The following is a 21,837-nucleotide window of genomic DNA, read 5'->3' as shown; positions in this document are numbered from 1 at the left end:
ATTATTATTATGTTTTATCGCTTTGTTATTATTATTAATAATATTCCGCTGGGAGCCGACCAGAGTGGCTGGGGAAACTCAGCCAGTTGGGCAGGGTAATAATAATAATAATAATAATAATGATAATGATAATAATAATAATAAACTGGAAACTAAGTCTTATGAGGAGCGCTTGAAGGAGCTGGGTATGCTTAGCCTGGAAAAGAGGAAACTGATAGGAGATATGATAGCCATCTTCAAATATCTTAAGAGCTGTCACGAGGAAGAGGAAACATGCTTGTTTTCTCCTGCTCTGGAGGGTAGGACTCGAACCAATGGCTTCAAGTTTCTGGAAAGGAGATTCTGACTAAACATTCAGAAAAACTTTCTGACAGTAAGAGCTGTTCAGCAGTGGAACAGACTCCCATGAGAGGTGGTGGACTCTCCTTCCTTGGAGGTTTTTAAGCAGAGGTTGGCTGGCCATCTGTCATGGATGCTTTAGCCGAGATTCCTGCATTTGTGGGGGTTTGGGCTAGGCCCTTGAGTCTCTTCCAACTCTATGATGTTAAGGATGATGTTTGGTGAGGATCTGTGGGGTCTTAAACAGCAAGTCCAGGTGAACATCAGCTAGCCTTTTCTTTTTAAAGAATTTCCAGGAAAAGACACATCACAATAACTTTCCTTAGAGGGGTTGTTGGCAAAGGGGGTTTCCAGGTGGTCTATAAGATGCTTTTCATGTTGAACTTGAGCATGGATATCCATGCAGGCGCACATGCGCCAGACAATCAATGGAAACATCCCCCGGGTATCACACAAAGTGAGAAATTTATGCACCAAATGATAGTCGGAATTTTATAAAACATTAGAAGAAAGAATGTTTGAATTCATGGACCAGAAGATAATTCTACTTGGAGATACTAATGGGGGTAGTCTCCCTAGAAATAGATAGGACAATAAGGAAAACTGAAAATAAGGAAGGGAGACTATAATTTGATTGACATTGTGGAGGTTTAAACACCCACTGGACAGAGAATTCGCTTTTTTCTCAGCGCCACAATCAATCTGCCGGAAGAATCGACTTGATATGGACATCCAGTGATTTATCATTGAGGATGAAGAAAACTGATACCGCCTAGGTCACTTTCAGACCACAATCCTGTGTTAGTGGAACTGAGAGAAGGGAAAACTCCACAGAGGAGGTGGTTAAATGAAGGAATTTTGGACAACAAACACCTCACAAAAAGCGAAAAAAACTTGAAGGGACTTTTAAAATTTAATTTAAATCCGGGAACGGACCTGAATGTGGTATGGGGCACAAGTTAAAGCAGCAATGTGAGGTTTTTTTCATACAACAGAATGCTCTTCAGGCAACTTTTAACCTTTTAAAAAACACACAGGAGCAGTGAGCAAAGCATGAGAAGGGCCTTGTGCCTGTGAACTTTAAAGAGGAAAAGGAAACAGGCAGGCGTCCCTTTTTGCAACTGATGTGGTACACGCATACTTTGTGCTTTAGTAATTCAGCCCTGAAGGAGCCACGCCAAAGCCGGGTCTGGGATCCGGTAATGAGGGCATCAAAGGTTTTACAGGGGGAGGGGAGAAGGCTTGGAAATTTTTTTGCAAAAAGGAAGCTTTGCCACCATAAGACCCAAAACTCTTATACTTTATTTAAAAATGGCACCTGTTGAACTAATATGTTGAAACTTGGCACTGCTGATCAACCCGATGGGGTCTGCAGATGCAGGAAAGTTTCAAACTGATCCAGTAAGAATTGGCAGAGGTTCAGCAATATAAAGAAGGTCTGAAACTGAGGCTTCCACCTCCCATTTTAAAAATAGCCGGATCATTTATTTACTTCCCATTTTGGTGAAACCATTGTGACTCTTATTCAGGCCTCTCAAGGAAAGAAACTGGATGAAATTTTGAGCAGCGGTTCAAAAGTTAAGGTTTTCCTGCTCTGTTAAAGTCTATGGCAGTAAGTATAGTGGTACTCAGTTTACGAACTTAATCCGTTCCAGAAGACCATTCTTAAACCGAAACCATTCTTAAACCAAGGCACGCTTTCCCTAATGAGGCCTCCCGCCACCAGTGCCCTTCCACAGTTTGGATTCCGTTCTTGGACGAAGGTAAAGTTCTCAAACCAAGACACTATTTCCAGTTTTGCAGAGTTTGTAAACCAAATCGTTCTTAAACTGGACTGTTCTTAAACCGAGGTACCACTGTACTGGAAAAATAATTACATAGCTCTGGGTTTGAAGTGAAGATTTTGCCAGGACCACCATGTTTGCGGAGAGAGCGCGTGCAGCGCCTATTCCTTTGGTTATGAAATATGCCAGTGTGGCTTAGTGATCAAATGAGGGCTTGCCAATCTTTTTGGGCCTGAGATCACCTTTGGAAACCTACTCCAGTCTCACTACCAGTGTTATAAACTCAGATATATAAGCTTGGTGCCAAATGGCTCCTTTAACCAGGGTTCAAAGTGTTGGTGCTGACCTTTAAAGCCCTAAACGGCCTTGGTCCAGTATATCTGAAGGAGCGTCTCCACCCCCATCGTTCTACCCGGACACTGAGATCCAGCACCGAGGGCCTTCTGGCGGTTCCCTCACTGCGAGAAGCCAAGTTACAGGGAACCAGGCAGAGGGCCTTCTCGGTAGTGGCGCCTTCCCTGTGGAACACCCTCCCACCAGATGTCAAAGAGAACAACAACTACCAGGCTTTTAGAAGACATCTGAAGGCAGCCCTGTTTCGGGAAGCTTTTAATGTTTGATGTATTATAGTATTTTAATATTCTTTTGGAAGCCGCCCAGAGTGGCCGGGGAAGCCCAGCCAGATGGGCGGGGTATAAATAATAAATTATTATTATTATTAAAGTTGCCAAAATGAAATGTCTAGTTGCCATTTTGGGGCAAGATGGCTCTAAAGTCTTATTTTTCAAATGATGGACTGAATGTGATGGATTGTCAGTTAAAGATCTGGCTGGTTTAGGCGAGAACCTTGAGCTAGGTTAAAGAACTTTGAGAACTTAAAGAAGGAAAGTCACTTGATCCAGGGACGGTCGACATAGATATTGGCCTATTCCGACCTCTTTTTCTGAACGGTGACACGGACCATTCATAAAGTAAGAATATTCTTCATAACTGTGAGCAGGGCCGTGGGGTGGGGTAAGAGAACCTACAACATTTAATAAATAATAATAATAATAATAATAATAATAATAATAATAATAATTTATTTATACCCCGCCCATCTGGCTGAGGTTCCCCAGCCACTCTGGGTGGCTCCCAATAGAGTGTTAAAAACAATACAGCATTAAATATTAAAACCTTCCCTGAATAGGGCTGCCTTCAGATGTCTTTTAAAGATAGGATAGCTGCTTATTTCCTTCACATCTGAAGGGAGGTTGCTTCACAGGGTGGGCGCCACTACCGAGAAGGCCCTCTGTCTGGTTCCCTGTAACCTCACTTCTCGCAATGAGGGAACCGCCAGAAGGCCCTCGGCGCTGGATCTCAGTGTCCGGGCTAAACGATGGGGGTGGAGATTTAACTATAAATCTTGTTCACTGCTCCTGCTCAGACTGCACAGAAAAAGCATATCGGTTCCTGAAATTCCTTCTGATTGTACAGATAAAATAGAACTGATGGAATTCCGCAGGATATGGTATTAGCGTGGAGAAACAGTCAAGATCCACTGATCCCCAGATGGTGGAGATATCAGGCACCATCCTGGTGCCCAGATATCTTTACTTGCTCTCAAGTGGCCGACAGGTAAAGGTAAAGGGACCCCTGAGTCTTAGGTCCAGTCGCGGATGACTCTGGGGTTGCGGTGCTCATCTCGCTTTATTGGCCGAGGGAGCTGGCGTACAGCTTCCAGGTCATGTGGCCAGGATGACTAAGCCGCTTCTGGTGAACTAGAGCAGCACACGGAAACGCTGTTTACCTTCCCGCTGGAGTGGTACCTATTTATCTACTGGCCAATAAAGGTAAAGGTAAAGGGACCCCTGACCATTAGGTCCAGTCGTGACCGACTCTGGGGTTGCGGCGCTCATCTCACTTTATTGGCCGAGGGAGCCAGCGTACAGCTTCCGGGTCATGTGGCCAGCATGACTAAGCTGCTTCTGGCGAACCAGAGCAGCGCACAGAAACGCTGTTTACCTTCCCCCCGGAGCGGTACCTATTTATCTACTTGCACTTTGACATGCTTTAGAACTGCTTGTTGGCAGGAGCAGAGACCGAGCAACAGGAGCTCACCCCGTCGCATGGATTCGAACGGCCGACCTTCTGATCAGCAAGTCCTAGGCTCTGTGGTTTAACCCACAGCGCCACCCGTGTCCCTGGCCGATAGCCAGGTGCAAAATGTGTCTGGCTCCTGTTTAATTTTGAATACTGCCTCCTGTATACCCTATTCTCCTTCTGAGCCCTATCTGCCTCACACCCGATACCCGAAAAACACACCTCGCCACACGGTGACTGCAACCCCCATTTCATACACACCATCACAAACGCCCCACTCAGCACAGCCTGCAAATCCCTGCTGCAACCCTAATCGCCTACCCCACTTGGCAACCCTGCACACATAGACCATTAATAGAACCTGCTATTTTAATAACTCTCCTTCTCAAAAACCAGAAGAATTCATTAAATAAATAAAAACACCCTGCCTTTTAAGACTGGCTACGGTTCTCTCCTGTTGGCACCAGCTCAACAAAAGCAAGAAATTAAAAGCGAAGTTGGGTGCTTTAACAGACCTGCCCTGTGATCAGTCATGACGCTGCTCCATGATCACAAATTGCACTCGCTTCCAACATTGCTTTTCCTTGGCCTTTCAGTTTCCAAATGCAGATGGGGAAGGCAGAGCTCCTGGGACACACAGAGACAAAATACCCTACTTTTCCTGATCCCGTATTGCCCTATTAGAGCCTTATTGTACTGCTAGGGTTCTTTTGATCAGTGAATCATTGTAGTGATGCATCTCAAAAATGCCAAGTACTCATATTTTATCGGGAGATCTTGACGAAACTAAGGTCCCAGGAATTTAGCCTACTAATTTTGTTGGCAATTGTTCCCTTTCTTCCATAAGCCGGTGATCCAAGTGGTTATCTAGCTTAACTGGAATAACTTTTGTGTTTTTCCAGAAAAAATTGATTATTATTTGTGTGTATGATGAGGGTAGGAGGGTAAGTCAAATATGCTGGACACAAGCAGCATTTGAAGTTCTCTGCTTTTTCGTTCACTCGGACTACCAATCCCTCCGAAAAGGTCGTAGGAGACCTGGAGATATTTTGTAGATACGCTGGGATTACCCCTACATCAGTTTTGGCAAACCTCTGGCCTGGGCATTCGCCAGTTGCCAACTTTTCTTACACTGAAAAAGCACTGAATCTGCAAATTGCCCTGGTCAACAAGCTAAGCTGCTCAGCAGCTTCGGGGGGGGGGGGGGGAGGGAGAGTCTGGTGTTAAGCCACTTTTAACTGCAATCCCGCCAGACAGAGTTTACCACAGGAGCCCGACGACTTGCCTGAAGCAACATATGCAGTTGAAAACCATATTGCATGCGACTGCGGAGCTCGTGGCGCTAGTACCAGATGTACAGGCTTTGTATTTTGCCAACGGGACCGGCTTCAGTTCAGATTTAGTTGCTGCTGCAAAGTTCAGAAGCTGCTTTGAGAACGCAGCAGAAAAGCTATGAGAAAAGGCGCTAGCGACTTTGAAGTTTGCTGGTTGGTTTAATTGCTTTCTGGAAGATCAAGCAGGAGCAACGAATATTCCAGGTGTGGGGGGTGAAATGAAGAGTTTTAAAATAACAGCCTTCCTCCAGGTAGCTCAGGGCAGCGTACGGGCACATTTTCTCCACACATTTAAAGCACTTTTACACCACCGTTAGAACCATGAATCTAAGAAATCCTGGGAACTGTAGTTTGAGACGGGTGCTGGAAATTGTGGCTCTGCAAGGGGTAAGCTACTGTAGACAGGATTCTTTGGGGGAGCCATGACTGTAAAAAGTGGTATACAGTGGTACCTCAGGTTACAGGTACAGAAATTGTGCTCCAGCGGCGCGGCAGCAGCGGGAGGCCCCATAAGCTAAAGTGGTGCTTCAGGTTAAGAACAGTTTCAGGTTAAGTACGGACCTCCGGAACGATTTAAGTACTTAACCTGAGGTACCACTGTAAATGTTTTGAACGTATGTGACCTCTGCAGCTTTTTCTAACCAGTTTTATTTTCACAACAACCTTGTGAGTTAGGTTGGACAGACAGATGTTAACCGACTCGAGATCACCGATTGAGTTTTGTGGCAGAATGGAGATGCGAAATTGGGTCTCTTCCAACCCTCTAACCCAATCTCCAGATGCCAGGGGCTGGTGAGAGTTGTAGTCCAGGGGTCAGCAAAATTTTTCAGCAGGGGGCCGGTCCACTGTCCCTCAGACCCTGTGGGGGGCCAAGACTATATTTTTTTTGGGGGGGGAGCACAAATTCCTATGCCCCACAAATAACCCAGAGATGCATTTTAAATAAAAGAACACATTCTACTCATGTAAAAACACACTGATTCCTGGACTGTCCGCGGGCCGAATTTAGAAGTTGATTGGGCCGGATCCGCCCCCTGGACCTTAGTTTGCCTACCCATGTTGTAGTCTGAACACATCTGGAGAGAAGCACATTGGGGAAGACTGATCTAAGGCATATTCACATGGGGTAGAAATGGAGTACAGTACAAAAGAAAGTTAGAGCAGATGTAGCCACACAGACTACGGAAGCAGATGACAGTCATTGAAACGCAGGAAAACAAGGGATAAGTCCATATACAGATGAGAGAGAAGCAAGTCCTTGCTATAGGAGGAGAATCAGGGTGTCTTTACTCTGTGGTTGGAAAAACAGCGTAATTTTTATTTATTTATTAAATTTGCCACTCTTCATCTATGGATCTCAGAGCGCCTCACAAATCATCACACTTCTCATTAGCTAATGGATAACCCTCTAATGAAATACTGTTCAAGTAATCACTCCAAGATGCTGGGATCAAGTAATCGGTGATCAGCAGGGTTCGATCTGCCTGTGAATAGATAGTGGGCATCTCAAGCTTATATGGCTCCTTGGCCAGAGATTTCTGATCACATTTAATTTCCCAAAACTGCTAAGCCTTGCACACTCTACACAGACCACAGTTCACCTGCAACTTAGAAGTCATAGTTGCATCAATTCTCCCTCTCTCAAGTTGCTGTAGCTTTCCAAGGAACCCAATCATGTACCTCTAGAAGCAGGAAACGGAACGAGGACCACAAAGTTTGAAAGGGAGAAATTGCCGAATGAATACTGCATCATTTCCTCGCCCTATTGCCACTTCTCAATAGGTTCCCTTCAGATAAGGAAACATCCCATGCAAGCTTTGGAAGTGCCCAAACACCACAACTGTCTCACCCAGATGTCCATGTTCCACGTTAAACACACAAATAAAAATACCAGTGAGCTCAATAATACTGTCTTCTAGGTATTAAATATGAGGTGCATTTTTGCATGGAGTCTCTTGGGAACATTTGTGGGATAGAACGTAGGTGGCATTTTGAAAGGTGAATGGATATCCCAGCCAGGAGTGGCTTTAAGTTGCATCCCCACATGCCCCATGCAAAGAAGCGTTGTCTGGGACAAAAAAAGCACACCCCATATACCAGGGATAGTGAATGTGGTGGTCTCCAAATGCAGCTGCACTCCCAAGTCCCATCAGCCCCAACCAGCCAAGGATGATGGGAGGTGGAGTCCAATAAATATCTGAAGAACCCAGCGGGTCATAGATTGACACACATGCAAACACATCAAAAGAACCCCTGTAAAAGGAGAGTCTCTTCTTTCTCTCTCTCCTGGTAAAAAGATTTTGGGAGGTCCAACGGCTGCATCACCAGCTTCAGATAGCAGCCACTAATTCCGTCTGCATAGCACCAAAAGCCACAAGTTGTGTTTGCATTTTACTTGTACAGTGGTACCTCGGGTTACATATGCTTCAGGTTACATACGCTTCAGGTTAAAGACTCCGCTAACCCAGAAATATTACCTTGGGTAAAGAACTTTGCTTCAGGATGAGAACAGAAATTGTGCTCCGGTGGCGTGGCAGCAGCAGGAGGCCCCATTAGCTAAAGTGGTGCTTCAGGTTAAGAACAGTTTCAGGTTAAGAACGGACCTCCGGAATGAATTAAGTACTCAACCCGAGGTACCACTGTACTCACAACCACCTTGCTGGGCAAGAAACGCCGTCCATTTATATAGGACAGGCATTAAAAACCACCTGAACTAAGTAAGTACAGTAGTCCACAAGAGTGAGAAAAACAAACAAACAAACTATCCTTTTGGGGCAACAATGCGCAGAGCCCGGAAGGGAGTTTGACTGTCCCCACAAATGGCAACTTAGGAGAAGATGATTCCTGCAATTGCAGGGGGACTGGGATAGATGACCCTCGGGGTCCCTTTCCAACTCCCAGGTGAGCCACGTGGGGCAAGCAAACAAGCGCCAGCAACATTCCTTTTGTCCCTCGCGTCGCCCAAGCAGAAGGAGGCGACAAGGGGGAAATCCGTGTCAAGAGACCTCGTCTCTCCTTCCGCACCAGGGAGTCCCGACCCAGGAGCACCCCGATTCCCACTTCGCCCCCCATCGCGGACTGGAAGCGCGCCTCGCAGGTGCTCCAAGGATGCAGGGGAGGATTTAAGCAGGACTTTGATCTCGGGGACGCGCATCCGAGATGGGGGGGGGGGGGACCGAGGGGAAAGCATGGCTGGGAGGAGGTGGAAGGAAGGAAACGTCTCCAAGAAAGGCAGCCGGGAAGAGGCGCAGGAGGGGGGCGACGTCCCCTCGTGTTTTTCCATCTCCCGTGGAGTTGAAGAGGGAAATCCCGGGCGGGTGTCATTCATTCCTGCCCCGATCCTCGTCGGGGGAAAGTGATGGGGTGGGTGGGAGGCGGCAGAGGCGTATTCTTAGGGTCCGGATGGGACCCGCCCTAGGACTGGGGTCTGTTGGCTTAGGGCGGCGGGGAGCGCGTCTCGTGGGAACGCGGCGCGTGTTGGCGCGACACGGGTCTCGGGTCCAGCCCCGTCCGTGCAGAGAGGGCGGCAGCAGCCCAGGCTCTCACTCACCCTCCGGGCTCGGGGCAAGGTGCCCCCCGAGGCCGCCAGCGCCCTTTCCAGCTCCAGCTCCGACGCTCGGCCGCCGAGAACACCGGCGCCCGCCACACTCGACGCCGCTGCCTCTGGGTCGGGCTGCCCCGGCCGGAGCCTCCGGAGCCTCCGCAGGGTCATAGCCGGGGGGGCGGAAAGGAAAAGGGGGCGGCGGCGCTGCACGGAGCTATATGGGCTCTTGGAGGAGCGCCGGGGGCGGGGCGTCGCGGAGACCACGCCCTCCTCCCGGCCAGGCCACGCCCTCCCCATGGCTTCTCTCGCAAGCGGCGCCTCTCCCCGCCCCTTTAGGGGCCGGCGGAGCCACGCCCTTTCCAGTTAGGCCCCGCCCCCTCGAGCCCATCTATTCCGCCTTCTTTCCGGAGTCGAATGGGAAGGGACCTCAAGTGGTCATCTAGACCAACCCCCTGCAATGCAAGAATCCTGCCGGGCTGGGCTCGAACCACCAACCTTCTGGTGAACAGCCATTGCGCCAGGGACCCATTGCGCGGCCACGGAGGTTCGAGGAGGAGGAGAATAGCCCTGTTGGTTAGAGCGGGGTGTTGATATTGCCGAGGTTGCAGGTGCGATCGCCGTATGGGCCAGCTGCATATTCCTGCCTTGGGGTGGAGTGGACTAGATGAGTCCCTTCCAGTTCAAAGTGGGGGGCTCTCTGGCCGCTCTCCAAGCCCATGCAGCGCTTCTCAACCTGTGGGTCCCCAGATGTTGTTGGACTACAACTCCCATCATCCCCGAGCTCCGGCCTTGCTAGCTAGGGGTGATGGGAGTTGTAGTTCAACAACATCTGGGACCCATAGGCTGAGAAAGGCTGCAAGGAACCCTTTTGATACTTTCCAGAGGTCCCCCCCCCTTCCCAACCTTCTCCTGTGAGTCACGACCACCTCAGAAGAAACTCCGCCCCGCTTCCAGGAAAATAAAAATTCCCCTTATCCTTCGTAAAGGAGCCTGGATTGGGGACCAGAGGGCGCCCTCCCCCCCGTCGGCCTCTTGAACTTCCAAGGCGCTAGACCTCAGTGTTCTTGCAGAGGGCGCCCCCCCCCGTCTGCCTCTTCAACTTCCAAGGCGCTAGACCTCAGTGTTCTTGCAAAGGACGCCCCGCCTCGCCTGCCTCTTCAACTTCCAAGGCGCTAGACCTCAGTGTTCTTGCAGAGGGCGCCCCCCCCCGTCTGCCTCTTCAACTTCCAAGGCGCTAGACCTCAGTGTTCTTGCAGAGGACGCCCCGCCTCGCCTGCCTCTTCAACTTCCAAGGCGCTAGACCTCAGTGTTCTTGCAGAGGGCGCCCCCCCCTGCCTCTTCAACTTCCAAGGCGCTAGACCTCAGTGTTCTTGCAGAGGGCGCCCCCCCCTGCCTCTTCAACTTCCAAGGCGCTAGACCTCAGTGTTCTTGCAGAGGGCGTCCCCCCGTCTGCCTCTTCAACTTCCAAGGCGCTAGACCTCAGTGTTCTTGCACAGCCCGCCAGGGGTGGGGCCGGAGAGTCTCGGATTGCGCGTAAGAAGCCCTTTCCCGAGAGATCCGGATTGTTTCAATTGTCTCCGGTGTGACGACGAGACAATGCTCTTTTTATGCGGTCCAGGTAGCGGGACTTCCGCTGCGGGTCTTGCCTTAGCCTTAGGCTGGGAAACCGGATTTTGGCCCCCGTTTCTGCAGCCATGAATGCGAGCCTTGTGACAACAAACAAAAAGCTCGCTCTCTTTTTTGCTTTTGCATGCAAATCCGAAATGCCTGCAAAGGAATTGTTTTCCGAACAAACGAGGAATGTGCTTTTGCTCTCTTGCAACGAATATTGCCCACTCTTGCCCCAATATTCATTGGTTGCAAGGCGACGAGACGATCCTCATTAGAATTTATTGATTTGCAAATTATAAGACAGCTCACTTCCCCCTTCGTCGTCTGCATATTTTGTTCCTGGGGACCGGAGGGCGGCGTGTGTGCGTATGGGAAGGGTTGGACGTTGCTTGAAAGAAATAAAGCAAAAGGAAGAGAAAAAGGACTTGGTTTATTTATTGCACGCCAATAAATAAATATTGCACGCAGACCAACTCTCTCCTGTAGACAGATGCGGTTGAAATATGCCCCGGGACTGTATACTGTACTGGTAAATACAAACCTGTATTTTTGCATGTATGTATTTTTAAATTCTCGCTCATGCTGCTTTCGCGTGCGGTTATATGGTAACGTAGTGCCCTCTGCTGACCAAACGTCTCAGTTTTATGGGAAATGTTCATAAATAGTTAGGAAAGCCCATAAGTGCGTAAGTATTCCCTAACGGAAATTGAGATGGCCTGGTTGTATTAGTTACAAATCACACATTAGAAATGCTGATGATTTAGCAGGTGTATCTGATTTTCCGAAACTCACCAGATAAGGAAAGTGCCATGGAAAACACTCGGTATACGATTTCGCAGAAATCTCATTTAAGGATGCAACCGTGTGATGCTGCGCCACCTACCTGGGAACAAGTTCCTGAGTAGTCGTGCACAGGAAACAAAAAAATCTGCTTATGTTCACAGCCATAACTTTATCCCTTTGCAATGAGTTCCATTGGCTAATTATGTTACACATGAAGGAAAACTTCCTTTTGTTTGCTATGAACCTACTGCTAATCACTCTTGGGTGGCCTCTAATTCTAGTATCTTGGGAGAAGATATATTCTCACTGTCCACTGTTAATGCTTTTATAGACTTCTATCACAGAATCTTTCAGGTTATTCCCCCCTCCCCCACGTCTATTGCCCCAAACTTTGCTGAGGTTCTGCTACTGTAATTCAGGTGATTATCTGCTGTCTGTGGCCGGAGTTTTCTGTCGTCTGTGGCTTGCAGCACAGCTAGGGAAGTATTCATTTTCCCACAATTGGCCACTGTAGTGCTTGTCATTTGAAATTAGCTAAATATGCTGTTCATCCTCTTCAGGGCGAGTTCCAAATGTCCCGCATGATGTTCTCCATCAGGTGTACTGTTTTTGAGAAGGTATCTTAATCTTGCTGCTCAGACTGCTAGTGAAGCAGCATAGACCCCTTTTCTAGTTCCCCTTCTCTAGTGGTTATAGGCTGGGTGTTCATCAGTATGCAGATGACACCCAGCTCTACCTCTCCTTTAAATCAGAAACAGCGAAGGTGGTGAAGGTCCTGTGTGAGTGCCTGGACGCAGTTGGAGGATGGATGGCGGCTAACGGTTGAATCCTGACAAGACAGAAGTACTGTTTTTGGGGGACAGGGGCCGGGCGGGTGTGGGGGATTCCCTGGTCCTGAATGGGGTAACTGTGCCCCTGAAGGACCAGGTGCGCAGCCTGGGAGTCATTTTGGACTCACCGCTGTCCATGGAGGCGCAGGTCAATTCTGTGTCCAGGGCGGCTGTCTACCAGCTCCACCTGGTACACAGGCTAAGACCCTACCTGCCCGCGGACTGTCTTGCTAGAGTGGTGCATGCTCTAGTTATCTCCCGCTTGGACTACTACAATGCACTCTATGTGGGGCTACCTTTGAAGGTGACCCGGAAACTGCAATTAATCCAGAATGCGGCAGCTAGACTGGTGACTGGGAGTGGCCGCCGGGACCACATAAACACCGGTCCTGAGAGATCTGCATTGGCTCTCAGTACATTTCCGAGCACAATTCAAAGTGTTGGTACTGACCTTTAAAGCCCTAAACGGCCTCGGTCCAGTATACCTGAAGGAGTGTCTCCACCCCATCTTTCAGCCCAGACACTGAGATCCAGTGCCGAGGGCCTTCTGGCTGTTCCCTTATTCCGAGAAGTGAGGGTACAGGGAACCAGACAGAGGGCCTTCTCGGTAGTGGCGCCCACCCTGTGGAATCTTTAAAAGACATCTGAAGGCAGCCCTTCCCAGTTCAGGGAAGTTTTTAATATTTAACACTGTACTGTTTTTAACATTTGATTGGGAGCCGCCCAGAGTGGCCGGGGAAACTCAGCCAGATGGGCGTGGTATAAATAATAAATTATTATTATTAAATTATTATTATACTAGTTGCCTATTTGAATACTCACTTGAAAATGGAAACTCAAAACCAGGCTTCCTCAACCTCGGCCCTCCAGATGTTTTGAGACTACAATTCCCATCATCCCTGACCACTGGTCCTGCTAGCTAGGGATCATGGGAGTTGTAGGCCAAAAACATCTGGAGGGCCGAGGTTGAGGAAGCCTGCTCAAAACCAACTCTTTCTTTTGTTTCTGTCTCACCACAAAGCTGGTTTCCCCCTTACTTTGGATCCTGTCAAGCCGTTGCTGAACATGATTGCAAGGAGCTGTGGTCCAGGCTGGGGATGCTCAGTGCTCAGAAGTCAGCCCCCAATAAGATGTGGTGAGATTTTAATTCTTTTTCAGACCAGCACAACTCTTCTGGAAAGTGAAAATTTTGTTTGTAAATTGGCCGTTCAGCAAGAACCCAGCACCCAAGTCCCTTTGTCACTCCTGCTTCTCAACTCTTTCCCTCAGACCGGCAAAGCAGTGAAACCAGGGAAGATCACAAGCGATCAGCGAGAAATTTGGTTGCAGGGCAGAGGAGACTGGAGGTTCCCTAACCCTGCTAAAACCTTTTATTTCTTGCGGTTGTATTTTTGGGGCTGGGCTTGGCAAAGGGGAAGCAGTCGGAAGACACAGCTAAAACCATCTTGCGCCTATTAATGCCTCTGCGGCGGCTGCGTTTGGCCTGTACTGCACAAGGCCTGGCAATCCCTTTAGACAACGCCACAAGGCCTGTCCTCCTCCTGCTTAGCTTGGGCGCACAGCAGCTGGTCTTAATTTTTAGCAAGGAATGAACTCGTCGCCAGCAGCCAAACATTTCTTCGTTAAGAACAAACACAAGAGCTGGGTGTCTGGGGACAGCTGGCCAGCAGCTGTAGGGAGATTGCGCAAGAGTTGGGTATTTTGCGTTTCGGAAGCATCTCCCAGAATGACGCGAGTCTCGCATGCTTTTCTCTTTTGGGGTTGTTCTTTGGAATGTCCTTTGGACGGTCCCAGGGATCCCCTTGCTATCGCATCCAGGGCTAGAAAGAAACAGCAAGGATTCCTTGTGCAGGGTCATTTACGTTAATATGATGCATATGATGCGTTTGAGCCAGAAAACTCTCGTCTCTGAGCCCAGAATGTTTCGCTGAGTCTTGGAAACAATTCTCATGTATTTTTTGGGGGGTGGGGGTGGGTGGGAAGGAACTAGAATCTCCAAATTCTTACTCAAGACAAGTTTTTTTTTAAATGCTTTTTATTGAGTTTTTCACAAACAAAAATAAAACAATCTTTTACAGTCATCATTTTATGTCGTCTTATTTACGCTGTGTAAATTATTTACACGGCCAGACTTCCTTCCTTCCTTCCTTCGGTTTTCTTAATATATGTCTTCCCTTGTGGATTCTTATTCACCTTCTATACACATCACAGGATTTATGTTAACCCTGCTATAGTTTTTAAACTTCTACAGTTAGTTCTTATATATGCCACAAATTTACCCCACTCTTCTTAAAACTTTGTCCCTTTTTGGCGTACAGCTTCCGTTTACCTTCCCGCCGGAGCGGTACCTATTTATCTACTTGCACTTTGATGTGCTTTCGAACTGCTAGGTTGGCAGGAGCAGGGACCGAGCAACCCTCACGGGGTCACCCCGTCGCGGGGATTCAAACCGCCAACCTTCTGATCGGCAAGTCCTAAGCTCTGTGGTGCACCACCCACGCCCCCTCCACTTACCATATTGGCACAAATATAAGTCGCACCCGCAAATAAGCTGCACCTTTAAAATTGACGGGGGGGGGGGAGAGAGGGAAAAAGACAATACCCAGTCTGCTTCCTGGGGGGCGGGGGGAGCTGCGCCACTTTGCCAGCGGCCTCCCCTCCCCTTCCGATGGCTCGGGGGAGGCTTGGGGGGTGTGGGCAGGTGGTGCGCCATTGACCCACACTGCATCCTGGGGGGAGGGGGAGAGCCGTAATGTTGGAAAAAATAACGAGGCTTATATTTGGGCCAATACGGTACAGTGGTACCTCCGGTTACGTACTTAATTCGTTCCGGAGGTCCGTTGTTAACCTGAAACTGTTCTTAACCTGAAGCACCACTTTAGCTAATGGGGCCTCCCGCTGTCGCCGCGCCGCTGCCATACGATTTCTGTTCTCATCCTGAAGCAAAGTTCTTAACCCGAGGTAATATTTCTGGGTTAGCAGAGTCTGTAACCTGAAACGTATGTAACCCGAGGTACCACTGTAGTTGCTCTGGCCTCTGCTTTGCTTAGTACAGTGGTACCTCGGGTTACAGACACTTCAGGTTACAGACGCTTCAGGTTGCAGACTCCGCTAATCCAGAAATATTACCTCGGGTTAAGAACTTTGCTTCAGGATGAGAACAGAAATTGCACAGTGGTGGCAGCGGGAGGCCCCATTAGCTAAAGTGGTACCTCAGGTTAAGAACAGTTTCAGGTTAAGAACGGACCTCCAGAACGAATTAAGTACTTAACCCGAGGTACCACTGTACTACTGAATCTGTGTTGATGTTCCCCAGTGCCCACACCTGTCAGATAACATGCAGAGCCAGGGAATCCCTTGGGTAGCCTTGCTGTTTCCCTGGGAATATTGCTGTCCATGTAAGAGCAGAAAGGAACAGGATTGATTTGGCAAGCAACCCCCGCCCTCCACGAGGGACAGATGTGGCAGGTGCCTTCAACCGGGTCGCCTGCTTTTTCAAGGGAAACTTCAGCCCCTCTTCGGGCATGCGGTTATGTGCTTCAGTACACATAAGAGCCAGTGTGGTGTAGTGGTTAAGAGCGGTAGTCTCATAATCTGGTGATTCTGGTTCGCTTCCCCGCTCTTCCACCTGCGGCTGCTGGGTGACCTTGGGCTGGTCACACTTCTTTGAAGTCTCTCGGCCCCACTCACCTCACAGAGTATTTGTTGTGGGGGAGGAAGGGAAAGGAGAATGTGAGCCGCTTTGAGACTCCTTAAAGGGAGTGAAAGGCGGGATATCAAATCCAAAACTCTTTTCTTCTTCTACACGGGGAAACCCTGATCTAAATGAATGAAAATGACTTCTGCAGTTGTTCAAACAGCTGGCACACGTGCTCAAAAGGGTTCTAGGGTAGAAATCCATCAGCCTCCTGAGCTAGAATCACGGAACCCCAAGCAACGTTTTTTCAGCTATAAAGGAATAAGATGCATCAGTTGGATTGCAACACAAATCAACAAAGCCCTAAACGGCCTCGGCCCAGTATACCTGAAGGAGCGTCTCCACTCTCATCGATCAGCCCAGACACTGAGGTCCAGCTCCGAGGGACTTCTGGTGGTTCCCACACTGCGAGAAGTGAGGTTACAGGGAACCAGGCAGAGGGCCTTCTTGGTAGTGGGGCCCGCCCTTTGGAACGCCCTCCCATCAGATGTCAAGAAAATAAACAACTATCTGACTTTTAGAAGACATCTGAAAGCAGCCCTGTTTAGGGAAGCTTTTAATGTCTGATGTTTTATTGTATTTTTAATATTTTGTTGGAAGCTGCCCAGAGTGGCTGGGGAAACCCAGCTAGATGGGCGGGGTATAAATAATAAATTGTTATTATTATATAATTATATATATTTAGGTGCCGGGCAAAAACATTGCTCTTCTCCCTGGCCTTTGGCTAAATGTTCAATCTACGGCCTTTTAAACTGGACTGCGGGGGGAGGAGGAAGAGTATCGTTTTTGTTTGTTTCTATGCACAAAAATGGATAGCTCCGTCGGCAAAGCATGAGACTCTTAAATCTCAGGATCATTGTGGGCAAATGATTCCTGCTTTGCGGGGGGGGGGGGGCACTCGATGATCCTTGGGGTCCGTTCCAATTCTATGATTTTTGTCTTTTTATATTGAAAACCGCCCTGTGATCCTCGGATGAAGGGTAGCATAGAAATTTAACAAACAAATAAATGCAACCCATCCCCTGCCATGCTGCCCCGAACCCAAGGTGAAAGGTTGTGTGGGTGAGGTAGAAATAATCTACCCCGAATGGGTGGGGTAGAAATAATCAATTATTATGATTATATTGTACAAGCCAGCAGATTAGCATGAATCCAGGAAATGTACTTACGAAGGTAACATCCGATGTCTGTGGAACTGAGATGGAGAGATATGCACTTACAGGCACTTCTGGTGGCCTTGCTCAAGGGATGCATTGGAGATTAGTCTTGTTACCAGGGAAAGAGTTATCACTGCATCTGCAATCTCTTTGATGGGTGCGTGGGAGAGCCAGCAATACCTGGAAGACCTTGGTCAACTACGCAAGCCTTGCCCAAGGCTTGGAGGAGGCGGCAGCTCTGACACCAGGCAGATGACACTGAGAAGCCTTGTTTATTGCCGCATCGGAGAATCTGACTCATCAGAGACCTTGGAAGCCCAGCTGGTCCCAGATGACGAGGCGGCAAACTGGTGAGAATCCATGTTGCGGATGGACTAGCAAATTTTCCCAGCTCTTGATCCTTGTAAGTGGGAGTTTACCTTGCAGCACTTGAAATAATTTCATTCAATCTGAGACTGAGTCCCTTTGAATGGCATACTCTTCCTGACTCTGGTAGGTCATTGGGCTGCCAAGACCATATAACACCAGTCCTGAAAGACCTACACTGGCTCACAGTACGTTTCCGAGCACAATTCAAAGTGTTAGTGCTGACATTTAAAGCCCTAAACGGCCTCTGCCCAGTATACCTGAAGGAGCGTCTCCACCCCCATTGTTCAATCCGGACACTGAGGTCCAGCTCTGAGGACCTTCTGGTGGTTCCCTCACTGTGAGAAGTGAGGTTACAGGGAACCAGGCAGAGGGCCTTCTCGGTAGTGGTGCCCTCCCTGTGGAACGCCCTCCCATCAGATGTCAAGGAAATAAACAACTATCTGACTTTTAGAAGACATCTGAAGGCAGCCCTGTTTAGAGAAGTTTTTAATGGTTGATGTTTTATCGTGTTTTTAATATTCTTTTTTTAAAAATGATATTTATTGAGAATTTTTTAGAATTACAAAAAAGAACAAAGCAGAAAAAGAAAGAAAAGAAAAAGAGAAAAAAAACAAAGAAAAAACATACCACATCAAACAATACATATTCAAAAAACAAAAATACACAGCAAACACACAAAAACAAATCCATCATTCTCAAATCCTCAACTTTCATTACCTTCTTTCTTTGACCTCCTCCTCCTCCCTTTTTTTGTATCCTAGTTGTTAATTGTCGCAGCAAATCCTTTCCATATTTCATAATATTCTATCATTACATTACCTTAATCTGTTTTCATCTTATCTTATAAAGAACCTTAAAGCTTAAAACTTAAATCTTATTTTTACCAACTTCTCATAACCATAATATTCTTACCTAATTCTTTAAACATTTTTGCTAAAGCCAAGTAATTTCATTCCAACATTTTTCTAACATTCATCAATCAATTTTATAAAACAATCCTAGTAATAAAAAAAAAGCAATAAAAACAATCCAATCTTCATCCGGCGTCCCTTCCTCCTGGTCACAGGTTTTGTCAGTCCTTTTTATCCCATTAATCTAGCGCATTAACCTGGTAACCTTATATCCGAGGGCCTTAAGTCCCTTCCATGTCCCTTCCGCGGCTCTTCTTCATATTCTCCTTTCACTCGTGGGAACTCCAGCTTGGCAATGTTTTTGACCCTTTTCAACAAATCAGCCCCTTTTCCATAGTCCAGACTAAACTCCATGTGGTATTTAAAAACATGTTTCAGAATCCCTCCAAAATTAAGAGCCCCCACAGCCCCAAACACCTCACGGCCCACGTGTTTTTAATATTCTTTTGGGAGCTGCCCAGTGTGGCCAGGGAAACTCAGCCAGATGAGCTGGGTATGTATGTATGTATGTATGTATGTATGTATGTATAAATTTGTTGTTGTTGTTGTTCCCACCCAAATGATGCCAGAATAAAGGTAAAGGGGTAAAGGGACCCCTGACCATTAGGTCCAGTCGTGGCCGACTCTGGGGTTGCAGCGCTCATCTCACTTTATTGGCCGAAGGAGCCGGTGTACAGGTCATGTGGCCAGCATGACTAAGCTGCTTCTAGCGAACCAGAGCAGCGCATGAAAACGCCGTTTACCTTCCCGCAGGAGCGGTACCTATTTATCTACTTGTACTTTGACGTGCTTTCGAACTGCTAGGTTGGCAGGAGCAGGGACCGAGCAATGGGAGCTCAACCCGTTGTGGGGATTCGAACCGCCAACCTTCTGATCGGCAAGTCCTAGGCTCTGTGGTTTAACCCACAGCACCAGAATACAGCCTTGTAAATAAGAGTAATGGGGGCTGTCAGGAGAGGGATGAGGAACCTGTTGATTTTTATGCTGGGTGGGTCTAGAGGAGAAAGCTTGCCCCCCCTCCCACCAGCCATCTTGGTTGGAGCTGGAGACCATCAACAGCTGGAGAGTCACTGCTTCCCCATCCTGGGGTACCAGGTGAACGCTACAATACAAGGCTGCCATAATATAAGCAAGTCTTTAAAGCTCCACATTTTTCGCTCTATAAGACGCACCAGACCACAAGACGCACCTAGTTTTTGGAGGAGGAAAACAAGAAAAAAAATATTCTGAATCTCAGAAGCCAGAACAGCAAGAGGGATCGGTGCACAGAGAAAGCAGCAATCCCTCTTGCTGTTCTGGCTTCTGGGATAGCTGCGCAGCCTGCATTCGCTCCATAAGACGCACACACATTTCCCCTTACTTTTTAGGAGGGAAAAAGTGAGTCTTATAGAGCAAAAAATACGGTACCTTATTTTTGCTTGTGGAGATGAACATTGCTACCTGCCTTATTAGGTGGGGATGGAGAACCCTCCAAAAGTCGCCAGAGGGCAACTGCCATCTTCCCTGACCATCAGCCAGGCTGGTTGGGGCTGATGGGACTGGAGTCAAACAGCATCTCACAAGGCCAAAGGTATCATGTAAAAAAAAGGTAAGATATTTTGATACACTTCTGTGGGGTTTGTTGGGTACACAGTGCCAGATAAACACCTTCAACCCAGGTTTTTACCTAAATAGCCACTGTTGCTATACCTGCCCTTCTTCAGAGCATAATTAATTTCTGCTTGGGAGTTCAGGATTTGGCAGACTCTGGAAACTTTTTAAAAGTGTGAAGTATAAAAAAGCGAGCAGTAGATAGGCATTAGAAGGGTGGGACAGACCTCCCTCTAGAATGAACAAATACTGGAAGTAATTTGCAACGTTCATGATTGCATGGCATCAGTGGACAACATTCAGGCTTTGCACCTAGAAAAAATACCATATTTTTCACTCTATAGGATGCACTTTTTCCCCTCCAAAAATGAAGGGGAAATGTGTGTGCGTCCTATGGAGCGAATGCAGGCTTTCGCTGAAGCCTGTAGAGCGAGAGGGGTCGGTGCGCACCGACCCCTCTCGCTCTACAGCCTTCGGGCAGATATCCGCAAGCCTGGGGAGCCAGGCGGGAGTTCCCGCCGGGCTCCCCAGGCTTGCGGATAGCAGCCTCCAAACCCGACCTGGTTTTGAGGCTGGCGGTGGGGAAAGCAGCGCTTCTCCCCACCGCCAGCCCCACAAGTTCGGGGGACAGCGGGGAGGCGGAGCACCACCTTCCCGCTGTTCCCCAACCTGGTTTGGAGGCTGGCGGTGGGGAGAAGCGCTGCTTTCCCCACCGCCAGCCCCACAAGCTGGGGGGACAGTGGGGAGGCGGAGCGCCGCCTTCCTGCTGTTCCCCGACCTGGTCTTTGGGGCTGGCAGAGGGGGAAAGTTTAGAGGGGGAGAACAAGAAAAAAATCCCCCCCCCCGTTCTCCCCCTCCTATGGTCCGGTGCGTCCAATAGAGCAAAAAATACGGTATACCAGAGGTTGCGCAGTTGAACTCTTCTTTGTGACTACAGTAACATTGTGGAACTGAAGTGGCATAAGAGTGCCTTAAATATATGGTGTGGATGTGACCTCTATCTACAAATCTAAGGTTGGGCTTACTTGCTTAATGCGCAAATACAGCTTGGGGGGGGGGGGAGATACTTAGCTGTATATGCAAATAAAGCAAATATGGAACTAATATGTAGCGATTACAGGATCAGACTAGAAACAGCCCCTCAACCTGCAAGGGCCCAATCCTCAGCAATAAAGAGCACACCGGGGAACCACATTCAATCTTAACCTACTTCACAGGGTTATTGTGGTGATAAGGGACGGACGGACACATGTATATTGTCCCACATTCCCTGATGGAAGGGCAGGATAGAAATAGTATCTTATTTAAAACCTCATCTTCTCTTGTCTTTCACTCCCTACAATTGCCCTTTTTCTTTTGTGGCACCTTACAGGATTCCCTTTCCCCAGCCATCATCAGGAGGGTGTATACTGTACAGTGGTACCTCGGGTTACATACGCTTCAGGTTACATACGCTTCAGGTTACAGACTCCACTAACCCTGAAATAGTACCTCGGGTTAAGAACTTTGCTTCAGTATGAGAACAGAAATCGTGCTCCGGCGGTGCGGCGGCAGCGGGAGGCCCCATTAGCTAAAGTGGTGCTTCAGGTTAAGAACAGTTTCAGGTTAAGAACAGACCTCCGGAACTAATTATGTACTTAACCCGAGGTACCACTGTATTTACTCGAGTCTAACACACCATTGAACCTGATGCACAACTCGATTTTCAGAACCTTGCAACCCCCCCAAAAGTTTTTGCTGGCGACTGTAAATATGCCATCAAATCTAATGTGCATCTTAATTTCCGCAACGTAATTAGACAAAAAA

The 21,837-nt window shown here is 48.1% G+C and overlaps 1 protein-coding gene and 1 long non-coding RNA gene across 2 annotated transcripts in view; one reads left to right on the top strand and one right to left on the bottom strand.

Moving 5' to 3' along the window:
• TAMALIN (trafficking regulator and scaffold protein tamalin) overlaps positions 1-9,273 on the bottom strand; it is a 37,775-nt gene extending 28,502 nt beyond the window's left edge. The window contains exon 1 of the mRNA XM_080994910.1: positions 9,090-9,273. Coding sequence (XP_080851036.1) covers positions 9,090-9,251 — 162 coding nt within the window. The 5' untranslated portion in view covers positions 9,252-9,273. The remainder of the gene's footprint in view (positions 1-9,089) is intronic.
• LOC308471181 overlaps positions 1-21,837 on the top strand; it is a 157,299-nt gene that overhangs the window by 37,690 nt on the left and 97,772 nt on the right. The gene's annotated exons all lie outside the window — the stretch shown is intronic.

The sequence above is a fragment of the Podarcis pityusensis genome (assembly GCF_964106645.2).
Source record: "Podarcis pityusensis genome assembly, chromosome: 2".
In the NCBI taxonomy this organism is placed as follows: Eukaryota; Metazoa; Chordata; class Lepidosauria; order Squamata; family Lacertidae; genus Podarcis; species Podarcis pityusensis.
Note: the sequence above shows the minus strand (reverse complement) of the source record. Positions and strands in the feature narration are given on the sequence as shown.